This window comes from Lissotriton helveticus, chromosome 8 (assembly GCF_964261635.1).
Source record: "Lissotriton helveticus chromosome 8, aLisHel1.1, whole genome shotgun sequence".
Lineage (NCBI taxonomy): Eukaryota > Metazoa > Chordata > Amphibia > Caudata > Salamandridae > Lissotriton > Lissotriton helveticus.
In genome coordinates, this window is record NC_136069.1 from 1,352,559,884 (window position 1) to 1,352,574,122 (window position 14,239).

Here is a 14,239-nt window from a genome sequence, read left to right on the forward strand (position 1 = left end):
CCTGATTCAGATATAACCTTGTCCTTGAACTTGAGTAGGATTGTGGGCCCATAAGACTCGCGATTTTACACTGCTAAATATTATGAACATAGGAGGGGACTTGGATTTTTTAGCAAAATAGTCGATCCTAGGCATTAAAGCAGTGCTTCCTACATGTTCCATTACAAATTCATCTCAGTGTGTGCTGTGTGCACCATGCCAGGCACCTGTGAAAGAGGCTCGCTTCCCATGCCTGGTAATTTGACTAAGACTCGCTCAAAATGTACTACGGGCACAGTTTTTGTGAAATGGACAGCTCAACAGTGCACGTCATGCAATTATGCGGCCCCCTCTTCAAAATACGGCAACAAAACTCACTCTGCCAAAGCTGTAGCCAGAAAGGTTTCCTTTATCCAATAAGTGTTATTTTCAGATAGATTTAGTTTTTCTTTGCTGTTGTGGGACAGAGACAAAGCTTGTAGAACGGAAGTTCATTAGTACCACTACTATGAATACCTGCATACTAATCAGTACGTTCTGCCTCACTTGTGACAACACATGTTTCAAAGTTTGGTGTGATCGTCGTGAGAACTGTAAAGTAGGCCCAGGCGTGGGTATCAACGGTCCTTCTAATTTTCCCAGGTTTTAAGTTGCACGTTGAGGCCGACAAGACACGTGCGTAGGTCTCACTAGTGCGCGGTGGTTCACCACGTCCTTCCGGCTGAACCTCGCGTTTCTGCGGAACAGCCACGCAGCTTCCAGCTCGCTCCTTAATTATTGCAAAAACAGCTGTTGAGAACGGCACGATGATGGGTTTCCTCAGGAGTGTCAAAATATTTTAGAAAACAATGGGGAACGCAGTGGTAACTGCGGACACAATTACAAGTGTAAGAAAGTGAGACGGGGAAGGGCGAGGGACGCAGGCGCTTCCAACTGGCTCAGGGAGCTAGAACATCTGTTGCAGATGTCAGCTCTCTGGGACAACTCGGCAGCCGGGCCCTGAGCTCCCACAGCCCTTGCTGTGACATTTCACGGCGCTCGAAATCCTGTATGAAGGGGGGGCCCCCAACTGTTCCGTTCAGTCAATCAGCTCTGCAACCCTCAAACCCACGAGGCTCGCAGAGAGGTCAAAACTGAAATGTCAACCTGTCAACTTAGAGGTGTGGAAAAGAGAGGGGTCTGTATGGAGCATAGTGCAGGAGAAAAAGTTTGTGGGGCAAACAGACAGGGAGTGGTTCACAAAAGCAACATTTGCTCCCAGAAACTCTTGTTCTCTACATGGACTGGGGATTTATGCCGGAGTAAAATCAACCTTAAATACTCGCACTCTTGTAAAACAAGTTAACATTTTGTTAAGAAAATGTGGATGGGACCAGCAGAGAGACCAAATGACAGTACTTCTCAGTGCTCAATTTATTAAAAAAACAAACAAAAAGGAAACATAAGTGAAGGCGCCCAAAGCCTTTCTTAGGAGGCCGCCCAAGCAAAGTGAGCAAGTAAGCCTTCCTCAAAGCAGGTTCATGGAGTTTCTCACCTAAGAAAATATGAAAAAATAAGTGATTTTTTTACTATGCGCTGAGCATGTTGGGCTACTGGTATTTTCCTACTTTACCGTTGTAACACTGTTATGTATGTCTGGCACAAAAAGTTCCAAAATGTGTTATAGAAAAAACTGATCGCACAGACCCTGTAGTTCTTCTTCGCCAAATTTTGCCAGGTAAATTCTGAATACATTTGGGCAGGCAAATTCTTTAAATTTCTAGGTTTCGGTCGTCAAGATGGGGGAAGAATGTGGTATTGAAGGTTGTCCCCTATTCCAATCGGCAAAACTCAGAATGTGGTCCAGTATTGTGCTTGTAAAAGAACAAATACTGCAGTATTATCATTTCTATGGGCAGTATTTATGGGATTAATGTGGCCAGGGGAATGAGGGCCCCCACGTCCCCTGTCACTCTGAGCAAATGTTTTTTTTTCCATTTGGGCAGGGAGTACCTAGTAAAATTATTTTCCCTCTGCGTGATATCAAACTCTAGGACTTTTATTGCTGAGGAGGCTGCTAGGGTGGATAACTTTCTCGATTTTAGCAGGATTGTCCTGCATTTCAGGAGTCTGCCGTGTGTCACTGCCAAGTAGTGAGAAAAGCATATCTCACCCTTTGCTCCTCTTCCAGGGCAATGTGAGAAGACAGACGTGTTGAGCTCAGATTTGTGAAAAACTGGCAGTTCCGATGATGTCCTAGACTTCTGCGGTGTATAAATGGGCAGCAACCATCACACCTGCAGATATGCCAACAGAAATTTGAGCACCTGCAAAAAAGATGCCATGAATGAACAGGGAAATGCATTAGCCGGATGGGTTAATGGCCAGTCAGGCACTGCATAGTTTTTTTCATTTATTTGTCTAGTTAGGTCAGGTCTGCGACAGCACATGTGCTACATGTGCTCTCGCTTGCAAGACACTAATGTTTACAAAAAGGGCCATGAGCCTGCCAATTGCTTACAATTGTTGGCTTTAGTGTCTCTCTTCCTTGCAGCTTCCTAATTGGCAAGTGCAGGCCAAGCATCACTTCCGTTCCTTTCTGTGGAGCAGGGACCAAGTTCAGATTGATTCAACTTGATCACTGCCTCTCCACTGCTCCTGACATGATAGAGGTACTATTTCTTCTCCCCTCCACTCCCCTTGCCCTCATCTGGTACTCCCTCCGCCTCCTTCATTTTGTTTTCCCTATACCCCCCCTCTGTCAGTTATTGCTGCTCCCTCTCCCTCATGTTGCTCCCCCCTGCTCTTTTTTTTTAACATATTGCACAGCAGAGACGGCTGTAAAAACAAATGTATGAGGGGGTCAGCACTGGCCACGTTACAGCACTTTTTTCATGACTAAGCCATGTTGCACAGTAGCACACTCTGTGCAACATGTCTTAAAAACATTGACAGGGCAAATAGGTCTCGCATAAGCGAGACCTATTGGCTTTGTCCAATGCTTCTATTTGTATAGTGCCATTCAGACAGAGACAAACTAAGGAGTTTGACCTATTTACTGACTGTGGAAAAGGAAAATACAACTTAGTGACTTGAGGAAGCTTGCACCCTATTTACCACCACTGGGATGTGTTTGAAGTTTAACCTTTCCACACCACTCCATTGTAACTATAATGTAAGAGCAACAACATCACTTGATACTAAACTGGTAATGTGTTTCGTTAATCAGGGACAGTGGCAGAAAATATGATGAAGTCACAATTGAGTAGAAATGCAAAACCATAATAAGACATCAACTATGGTTTGTGTTTCTTGATGCGGTTTGTTGAATAGTGTATGCAGTATGTGTTGTATTGTTCCCTAAAAAAAGTTTCTAATGTTTTATTAGGTCTACAACAGCAAGACAAGAGCAAGGATTCCCCTTGGTTTTGAAGCATGGGAATGTCCTACAAAGTGGTCTGACACATCATAAACATGGCGAGACAGGAGATGTTGCTGTGATCGTGATCTGCGCTTGCTGTTAAGGCCGTGCCATAGCATGGAGGTGGATCAGCAGGCTTTGAAACTGTTGTATGCTTTCTTCAAGAGGCCATTTGTGGTCAGTGGAACATGGAAGGGAACTTACCTTTTCTCACCTGAGCCTGCCTTACCAGTGCATTCTGACTATCCTCAGCTTGACAGCTGCTTTTGGAGCGCTCCAAGGCCCCCATTCTGTTTCTTTCATAAAAGGAATTGCAATGAAGTATTGCCACCCTTTGTGCATCTTTTCTTCAGTAGAAATGCAGAAAGTTTAGTTCAGGAGTGGCGGGCTCTTTCAAAAGGACTTTTTTTTGTTTAAACGTTTGTAAAATTCTAAAGTTCTGTTTAAAGAACTTACTCTCAGACAAGCACTGGTTATAAAAAAATTGATTTTTTTAAAATGAAGAAGTGCTTTTTTTTTAGTTATCGGTCACGTGAAGTTTTCTGTATTTTTTTACTTTTTCCTGTTACCTCAAGTGCGTAAATGTTTTTAAAGGGTGAAAATATGTTCCATTTTATTTTTATTTTGCCTAGAAATGAAGGTTTTATACTTTTTTTTAAGCTAAAACCAAATTTTGCAGCCTGCCAGCATATTTGTGTTCTGTTAATAAATCAACCTGTGGATGTTTTTATATAATCTTTTCTTTTGAAGAAAATCGAAGGGCCCACAGAATCTGTGTGGGAAAATATTGGCATCTCTACACTTATTTCAGGGATCTTTTCATTGTGCAGTGAACAAGTTGGCAGCATAAAGGCCCTGAACGCAAAATATGCAAAGGAGACCTAAGAGTTGACTGTGTATTTAAATCCCAGCGCAAGGCTTTGGAAACATGATGATGAAACAAAAAACCTGAAGACAGAGTTTTTTTTAAAAAGTATCTCTAGAACCCTGATATTGAGTTAGTGTGCCAAAATACACATGAAACCCCCACTTATTGTTATATTACGTCTTTAAAAAACATGGGATTTACTTTAGTCGAAAGAAACAGTATTCATGTTAAAGATGTCGTGCTGGTGAAATATGTTTTATAATTAATTGGTGTGACACCATTCCAACACTTATAAGTATTACAGTTTGGGCTTTTGGTGCGAGAGCAAAGGTCAGATACAACACATTGGCATACACCTTAAAATGTCTCTCTATCCGTTGTTATTTCATTTGAAAATCTGAGTGATTTTTATTGCTTTGTAAAATGAATCATGAAAGTATCAACCTGAAGGACAGCTTGAAATATAGAGAATGTCCTGTAATTACAGGATCAGAATAGCTATGGTTTTGCAGATTGTATTGCCTCTGTCGATATATTTCGTACTTGCACTGCATGGAAGTGCCACACTTTAGCTAGGGTTGTGCAAAATTCGCATAATTTTTGTGTGTCATTATGCAAAATTTTGGGAAAATTTTCAAAATGACAGAGAATTTTGTGAAATAACAGTCCGTGATTTTGCACTATATGTTAGTGTGAAATGCATCCTAGCATCAATTTTTGACACGAGGGCACATTTTGCACTAAACAAAAGTGAAAAATACACAATCGCCGCAAAAAAAGCCTCTCGAGTTCTGGTTGTGTGCGTTGTTCCTGGACTCTTGTGCTATCAAACAGCAGTGTAATTACATGACTGGCATAATTGCATAATTTCAGGAATTTCCTATAACAAGCATAATGCAAAATTCCCAAAATTAGACAATGATGACAGCATAATTTAAAATTGACCTGATCCTACATTTTATACAAGTGAATGATGCCAGGAATTTAAGGAGATCCAAGATCCAGCCTATGAAAGGTACGAAATCTATGGGAGAGAGGGCTTCACTCAGCCATTACATACTTAACGGGGCTTCGGACAAGTGGTACTTTTCCACTGGTTGAATACGCTAGGCCCATACAAATTCCCATAGAGAACATTGTCCGTTAATAACTGAGGAGTAGCAATAGCACCTATGCAAACACAGCAGCCATATATGAATTTGAAAAATTGGTTGGCGGAGCCCTGAGTCAAGCATTCAAAGTGTATTTTTTGCAGTGTGTCTCTCAAAGCATGGGTCACTATTATATTGGTCGTATATTAACTTTTCGAGAAGCCCATTGAAATAAATATACTTTGAAACTATCATCTAAGTGCGTTTTTTTTACTCCTTTTTTGCGATTAATTCACATTTTTGCATGCCCTAGAACAGCATGTCAGATAGAAGGGAGCACCTACAAATGATGGGGGCTGAGAGCTGAGTCCTAATCCTGCACTAAGCTGTTGTTTGGATGCAATACGAGTCATGTAGGAAAGTTTGGCTACTCCTGTAGTGACAACATGTTTATTTTTTTATTTAAACAAAGCAGTACTACACGTCTATGAAAATTACAGAATTGTCTGTTTACTGCTAATATTACACACATGCATAGCACTTCTCAATCAATAGTCTCTACTGTTCCTTTGCCTATTGTTAGCAAAACCATACATTCAGGAAGGAGCTGCATCGACTACAAAAAAAGTGTTCCAGGGGCAGCTTCTTCAGTCCTTTCCCTAGTGCCATGCACACAAGCCAAGAGAGGCAGCCATCTTGATGCACTTGTTTTTTGCCTGATTCAGAAACCTGTATTGTTTTGTTTTCTGATCCTCTCTTGGTGTTCTTGGTCTCCACCATAACGAGAGGCTCACAGCACTAGATTGTTATCATGGGATTAAATATCAGACTAGCAAGGTGAGAGGACGTAGTTCCACTATGTTCAAATTTAAAGAAAAGTCATGAGCGCCGATCTTATAACAATGATAAGAACATCATGCGCTGTTAAACAAAGAGAGTAGAAATTACACCCAGCAAACAGTAAGGATTACATTTGATAAAAAAACATTCAGTATCAAGAAGCAGACAGTTTTAAGAGGTAAATGAAGCAATATATGAGTCTTCAAAAAGTACATACATCCCTATTCTTATAACCATCTTCTCCACATTGTGAGAACATGGTCTCTACTGAAGTTTAAGGCTGATGGTGTTGCCATGTTTCACAGATCTGAGCAGTCCTGCAATAACATCAATGCAATCCGTTGACTGTGGACAGAGTATATGTTCTCTTCACATTCTCAGTCGTCACAATGGGGGCATTGTACACCCTTTAGTGCATTGGGATGGACGATAGGCTCCTTGACTGCAAAGTCATCACAGGCACGCATGCTCAGGGGCGAGCGGGAAATTGGATGCCCATTGGTGGAGGTTGATAACTTTTGTGCAATCACCATTTCAAATATAGAACGATTCTTTACAATTCCTTCACTAGTTGGACCAATAGCCCATCTGATTCATAGAAATGGTTCAATAAACATTTTCCCATAGTATTTATACAAAAGAGCAGGTTCAAAAGGAGAACTTTAGCTATTGTTTCCCTCTGTCTCTAAAGTTTATTTGACTATTTCCAGTCATTGCTGCATTCTCTATGTTTTTTGTAATATTTGCTGCTGGGAAATCTCAAATATATGGTGACATGATGATTGTTTGCACCTTTTAGCTGCCTTTCTTAATGCTAAAATGCCCATAATTCCAGGCCTTGCTCATTTCAAATGTGTCTGTTTAAATTTTTCTGATGAATCTTAAAGGTGCCTTCGAGTCCAATATTGCAACAATAAATATTGTGTTGTTACCACAAGAAATATTGTGTCATCTTATTTTCAGGTCTGGCTTGACAGCACAGTTGTCTACACAATTTATTGCTATAAAGTATTTCAAAATATACGTACAGGGAAGTTTAGCTCCAGCTTGGAGGTTTCTCTCTCCCCCCTTGCTATTGGCCACTTATTGTATACAACCACTGCCGATAGAGTGCTTGCATTGCATGAGGGATTATTTTACATCTGGTATTACACTGAATCATATTAAATTCTTTAACTCATAGTTGTATATAGAAAGCAATCATTGAATTTTTTTGTGGGGGGTTTTCATGACAGGCAATTTTAATTTTAATATTAAGAATCCTAATGCTAGCCAGATCTACTGGCTTACCTAATGTTTGCTTTCCAAGGTATTTTGCCACCCATCATGACCGAGCATGGATCACTCAAGGTCTAGTCAACGAGTTGGGATATGTACTGATAAGTGTACAGAAGTCATGCAGGCATATTTACTATGTAAACTGAGGACAATAAGTGCATTAATCCAGTGGAATTGTAAACAGCACCACAGTGAGGCAGGCAGCTGAGGGGATGCAATCTAAAATGGCAGGCAGATTGTAGGATGATTGAATTACGGATTTTATGTGAGTTTTCCCAATATGATTTTCATGTTTTGAAAGTTATCCTATTTTGCGTGGCTGCACCTGGGTGTGGGTGTTGAGATGGAAGTGTGGGTAAAAGCCACATACAGAATAAAATGCCTACACTCAAAATCGAGTCAAGAGACGTTTCTGTAGGGAGCACATACTACATATATAATCAAAGAAACGTGAAAACATGCATATTGGTACCTATGGCAACCTGCCATGATAAAATGCGATCTCTTATGTAGACGGGGTGGGAGGTGTAATTTGGAGGACACTTTATACTACCACACTAAATAACACGTTTTACAATTGTCATATGTAAAATAAAGATTTGCTTTAACATGCACTAAAGCAAATACCCGTGGAAGTTTCTAGTCACGAATATTTGCTTCTGGAATTATTAAATTTCACTCTGAGCAGAGTTTGATTTTATTTTATAAATGTCCAGAGCTCCTTAATCAAATCGATGTGTTGTTGTTTTTCAGGAGTATTATTCCCTTTCTTCAATTTTTTTATGCAGAGGTTTTTAACAGTGATATGCAGCTTTTGCTAACATGCTGTCATTGGATGGTCAAGATCCCTTCTTTTAGGTGTGCATTCTTAGAGGTATGTGATGCAATGCATATTTAAGTACAGAGAAGTAGGCATATCCATTTGATCTAGAATTATTTCGAGATTGTTTTCAGTTCTTACAATAACAAAGGTGTGGTGAAGCATTTAACATTCAGGATCTTCTGTTCAGGGCTGGCCTAGCCATACAGAACACATAGCAAACCCTTGGTAGGGTGTTTTCAGGACCAGATAGGCTGAGGTATCCTTGAACCATTACACCATCACAGTAACCATGAGAACGAGGCACACTGGTTTCTTAAAGGCGCAGGTACTGCTCCAGAGAAATAATGTGCCCGAGTAATGGTAGATGTTTGGAGTTCCTCTTCATAAATGCCTGTTAAACGTTTGAAATGTTATTCGTGATATTTATGAACTTGTGCTGTGAAAGGAATTGTTTGGTTTCCTTTTCAGTTTTGGCTTTCGATTATTGCAAAGCATCATTCAGCCGAACGGAGAAAATATGGGGTGTGTGACAAAGGGAACTGCTGGCTTTATATATGTATTTACTTTATTATATTATTACAACCATCAAAATGTACATCCCAGCATAAAAACTACATCGATTAAAAACAGTAAATACACAAAACATACATCAAGATACTTGTGTAAAAAGCATAACATAGCCACAGAGCGGATAGGAACTGCAGTACAGGCAGATTAATACAATACAGATGATGAGAGCCCTTCTGCACAGGGCAATTAAGTATTAAAATCGTATCCCAGATCGATTATCTAAAAAAGTGTAGGTTACATAGTAACAAGATAATTGAGTCATAGAGTTAAGAAAAAAAACAGAGCAACGGTTCCAACATTAAGCACCCCCAAAACTGTAAGGCAAAACCCAGCTGGTAGAATCTTTTCAAGAACTAAAGTGATCTGTGCTTCAATCATAGTGCAAGATAAGAGCAGCAATAGACGTCCACAAAAAATTATACAGAGCAAGAGCACAATAAAAATCCTAACACTAGGATCAAATTCTACTGAAAATGATATACTTATAATTAATTGGTGGTGTAAGAAAAGAGAAAGTCCATAGTTCATTTACACATACATTTTTTAATTACTTTTTGTTTGTACCAAGCTGCCTCTAAAAATGTACTAACAGCTAGAACAATTTTAAAAGATGTATCAGTTTTTAAAAATTCTAAGTGCTACCTGGTATTGAGAGACCCCCAATTCACGACATATGGGAATAATCCTTTTGAGACAAGAGGTAAAATACGTTGAGCAAAAAAAAGTATGTGTGATTTGTTCTCATCACCCTGCTTGCATATAAGGCAAACCATGGATACCTGTTCTTTACTCCATTTATGGGTAAATTATCCCAAGAGAAGTGTCCCAAAGCGGAATCGTAAGAACAGGCTCTTGGGTAAAGAGGAGGGTATGAAATCCCGATATTGTTCAAAGGATGGTAAAAATGTATAATCAAGAAACACATTAGTAAAGGATCCCACAGGGATTCTATTTACAAGCTCTTCATTAATATATGCCCAGTAAGGAGCTTTCAGTACATTTTTATCTGCTTTGGTTAATCTGGTGGGATCAGCCCAAAAACTATGCAGTCCTAACTTCCCGATCCAAGTGTACACGATTTTAACCCCGGGTAGAGACCTAGCACCAGGCAACTTTAGTACTTCATCGAGCGAATTCCTATAATCGGCTACCTCCGGTGTACTCCAGAGGCAGACCCAATAGATTAATATTCTTAATATGACCACATCAGTTACTCTATTTTAACCCCAATTCAATGTGCAACGGGATAAGGGGTGAACTGGATAGGAGACAAACTGGTTTTCTAGCAAAATAAAATTCTGCGATTGCCAGGGGCTGGACGTCCACATAGCCCCATATTTCGACCCCATAAAGTGCAGCCCCTGATGCCTTAGCACAATATATTTCCAAAACTGGCGATACTACATGTGACACCATTCTCTTTTGTGTCCTAATGATGGCATTAGACCTGTGCTTGATTAAAAGTCTGCTCTTGGTAATCTGGCCCAACCACTTGAAGCTCTCTATGAATCGCACCCCTAAATAGTCAAAGCTGTCTACCCTATCAAGTACGTCATTCTCCACCCGCATGATGGCTTTTTACTTCCTTACCCCTTACCCAGCACTATAAATTTGGTCTTGTTGACGTTTAATTTAAGACCCCTAGACTTGCAGAAGAACAAGAATCTATTAACCAAGATCTGCAGGCCCATGAGTGTATTTGAGATGAGGAGGGAGTCATCAGCAAATAGTAAAATCGGTACCTTCCTATTGTTTAGGGTTGGGGAATCGTTTACCTATTTTTCTAGGACTTCAACAACATCATTTATGTACAAGTAGAACAGCATGGGTGCAAGAACGCAGCCATGGCGAACTCCACTTACTTCTTTTTTTTTACGGAGTTTTATATAGCGCGAACTTGACCCTAAGGTATTGAGTATCAGAGCGCTTTACATAGCACCAGTTGCATTACATGTGGACACATTCATTTTTGTTAGGCAGGGGAGATTAAGTGATTTGCCCAGAATCACAGGATGTTCAGCGTTTTTGCTGGGACTCTAACCCGGTTCCCCAGATTTGAGGTCGACCGCCCTAGCCTTTAGGCCAACTCCTCTCCCCTGATCTTTCGATCGGGATACGTTCCGTTAGTTCACCATTCGGTCCCCAGCGGACCTGTGCAAAGTTATTCACATGCAATTTACTTAGGAGTTGTACAAGATTACAGGGAACTCCTAAGTTTAATAGAACATGCCATAACTTTACACGCGAGAAAGGTAAAATGCAGCTCTAAGATCTTTAAAAGATATATAGAGCTTTTGTTGCTTTAAAATAATAATTTTCCAATATAAAATCGAAAATCTAAAGCTGCTGGCCTTACTATTGGTTGAGGTACCAGCGTCATATTACACAAACAGTGCATGGCTTTTTACAACGTTCTTTCAATAAGATAGGTTGTCATCACTGGTCCTGCGCCAGTGGAAAGTACGTTTTTTCTCCACAGAAATTGTTAAAATTAAGGTTTGCATATGGGTGGTCTTTCATGGCTTTCCCTGCAATGATTTATTGGATTGAGATGGTTGAAAATAGACACTGGCAAGAAAAATATTATGTTTGAGGGGCAGTGTACATAAAACTAATTGCCCAGCATGCTGATGCTGAAAAATACAGAGGGCCTCATTTATGAAAAGTGTTGCATCGCTGGTTGAAAACATTGATGCAACACTTTTCAGTGCGCCCTCCTTGCGACACTTTGGATGCCCCGTATTTACAGTACGGCGCTCCATGTCGCAAGGATTGTTCAGATACTTCAGGAATCCTGATGTACCTGGTGGCGCAGTAGTGACGAATTGCTGGAGTGTGTCACAAAACAGATGAAACTCCAGCAATCTGTCATTACACATGGGCTAGTCCAATGTAAAAGGACCTGCGTCAGCCCTACGGCCTGCTGTGAAGCAAGTGCGCCACTTCCACACTGCCTGCATACATTATTCCAGACGCAGGTATAATTTAGCACAGAGGTTTGCAAAGTGATGCATCTGCCTAGATGCGTGACTTTATAAATATAGCGCAGTGCGGCGCATTGTTTACGCCACAGCAGCATCACAAGAAAGTGATGCAACGACGGTGTAAGGCCTCATAAATAAGGCTCTGAGACTTTAGGGCTGCAAATCAAAAAACAATACAATTGTCATACTTCATAAAGATGAGACTTTTTTTTTTTTTACAATTTCCACTCACCTAGCCATATGGTAAGCTACCACGTTGCCTATGTAGTGTAAAACAATTACCCAGGTCTAACTTTTTAACCAAATAAATTTGACTCTGGAAGTTGTAATTTTGCTTTTAGAAATATAAGAACACAGTCTAAAAATCCAGCATGACAATTTCCAGTTTTTAAAGTCACAGAACTGATAGAATGTGTGCCCAATAGCAGCAAGGCAGCTGCACTTGGTTATGAGTTATTCATGTTGGCCCGTTTGTACATTTGTGACATCTTTCTATCTGGTGATCTATTGATAACACTGGTTAAAGTATAGGCTTCAATAACAAGTAGCTCCCAGCAAAAGTAAACAGATTAATCAAAAGCATTAAAAACATGCTAACAGTGCCCATTTTCTCCAGATTGTTAGATGTGAGAAGCATTTTCTGTTTTCCATTAATTCTCTTTGCATTCTCATACATATAATTATAGATTTATAATCGGAAACATAAGTGCCAGAATACAAACGAAAACTAGATCTAAGATTGGAAGAGCTGCTCAGCCTTTCATGGAAGAAGCTAAGATCTCTTTGAAATCAACCTGTGTCCTCATACTACACAACAAGATGTGCCCCGTTGCACATATCCATGTGCCCCAAAGGTATTTCACCGTGTGGTCCCTGATGTAGTTCATTCAGTGCTTCCACAATGTACACAGCCATGTTTTCCCACAATGAGTATTATTCAGTGTTCTCCTTGGGCTTAACACCTAATGACCACTTAATTCACAACACACAGAAGTAGATTTATCAACAATCTGCACATGTGCAAAGTAATAGAAAGTGCAATGTGCTGATTTGGGATAAACTTTATAGCTCAAGACTTGTTTTGCGCTGGAAAGATGCCTAAATGTAACACAAAGCAGCACTCTGCACCTGGGGGTGGCTGGGTGGGACGTGGTCATTTTCCTGCAACCACACATTGTTCTGATGCAAAGCCCCATTAATTAACATTTGTAGACAGGACTTCGCACCAAAAACATGTACCTCCTAGAAGCAGGCACAAAGAAGGGGAAAAAGATTTCTTCTTTTTTCAAATGTTTCTACTCTGCATATTTGCAACAGTGTACTACACACACAAAAAGTGGGAAAAGTTTTAAAGTAAGTTTATGAGTGGTATTTTGTACTGGGAGGGTAACTTTCTAGCAAACATTCTATGCTAAACTCACATAGACACCTTTACACTATGATGCAAAAGGCTGTGCCTGGCGCAAGGCAGCCAGAAAGCACACCAGCACATTAGGAAGAGAACACCACCACCATATTTTAGTAGAGTTCTCAACCTCTCATGCAATGCATGTAGCAACTTGGGCTGCTACTTGCGTTGCATGACACGATTTTAGGAAATCGCCTTCAGTGTTTTTGTGATGCACATCACACAATTGTACTGTGATGCACTGCAGCCAGTGTTCCTCTGAGGGGAACCACAAAGTCCTCAGAGGTGCACTCTTAGTGCTCTCCTTATGTAACCAAAGTGCACTCCTCTGATAGAAATCACCCTGTCACATGCTAATTACATTACAAGGTACCCGCTGATACACATCATACTGTGCCTGACTGATGCATATCAACCTATTTCTTCTGCAACACACGATTATGTTTAACTCCTGGTTTATGTTCATTGCTGCGCCTGTGGTTGCTGGTCTGTATGCACAGGTGTGTGTGTGTGTGTTAGAACAGCAGTTCTTCACCTGTGGTCTGAGGATCACAGGGGTCCACCACGCATACCTGGGGGGGAGGGCTGCGACTGTTAAATATTATTCACAGATTAGTAAAGTATACATACTAAAAAAGCAAGATTGAAAGTTGAAACTGTTAAAACGCTCTGTAAATGTAAATGCATTTGAAATTTGGAGCTAAAAATTGATACCCTTATCTTGATTTGTGGGAGCAGCGCAGGTACAGTGAGCAGAATTTATCCAGCTTAATACTTCATATTTTAAAAATTACATTAAAGTTTGAAAAGCTTTAACCTTACCATTAAGATTAAAAATCTGAGTTTCATATAATTGTAAGTGAATATATTTAAATATTTCATATTTTCTGTGTTTGTTTGATTTGTACTTGTTTCTGTATTTTTGTATATTGGTTTGAGGTTCCACGGCTTTCAGCAGTTATCAGTGGGCATTCACAGAAGTCAAAAAGTTAAGAACC

The 14,239-nt window shown here is 40.1% G+C and overlaps 1 protein-coding gene across 2 annotated transcripts in view; it reads left to right on the forward strand.

Moving 5' to 3' along the window:
• Positions 1 to 4,104, forward strand: part of VGLL3 (vestigial like family member 3) — a 64,666-nt gene extending 60,562 nt beyond the window's left edge. For both annotated transcript variants that reach the window (XM_078656197.1, XM_078656198.1), the window contains exon 4: positions 3,347 to 4,104. In XM_078656197.1, the coding sequence (XP_078512323.1) occupies positions 3,347 to 3,390 (44 nt within the window). In that variant the 3' untranslated portion in view covers positions 3,391 to 4,104. The remainder of the gene's footprint in view (positions 1 to 3,346) is intronic.
• Positions 4,105 to 14,239: the final 10,135 nt, after the last annotated feature.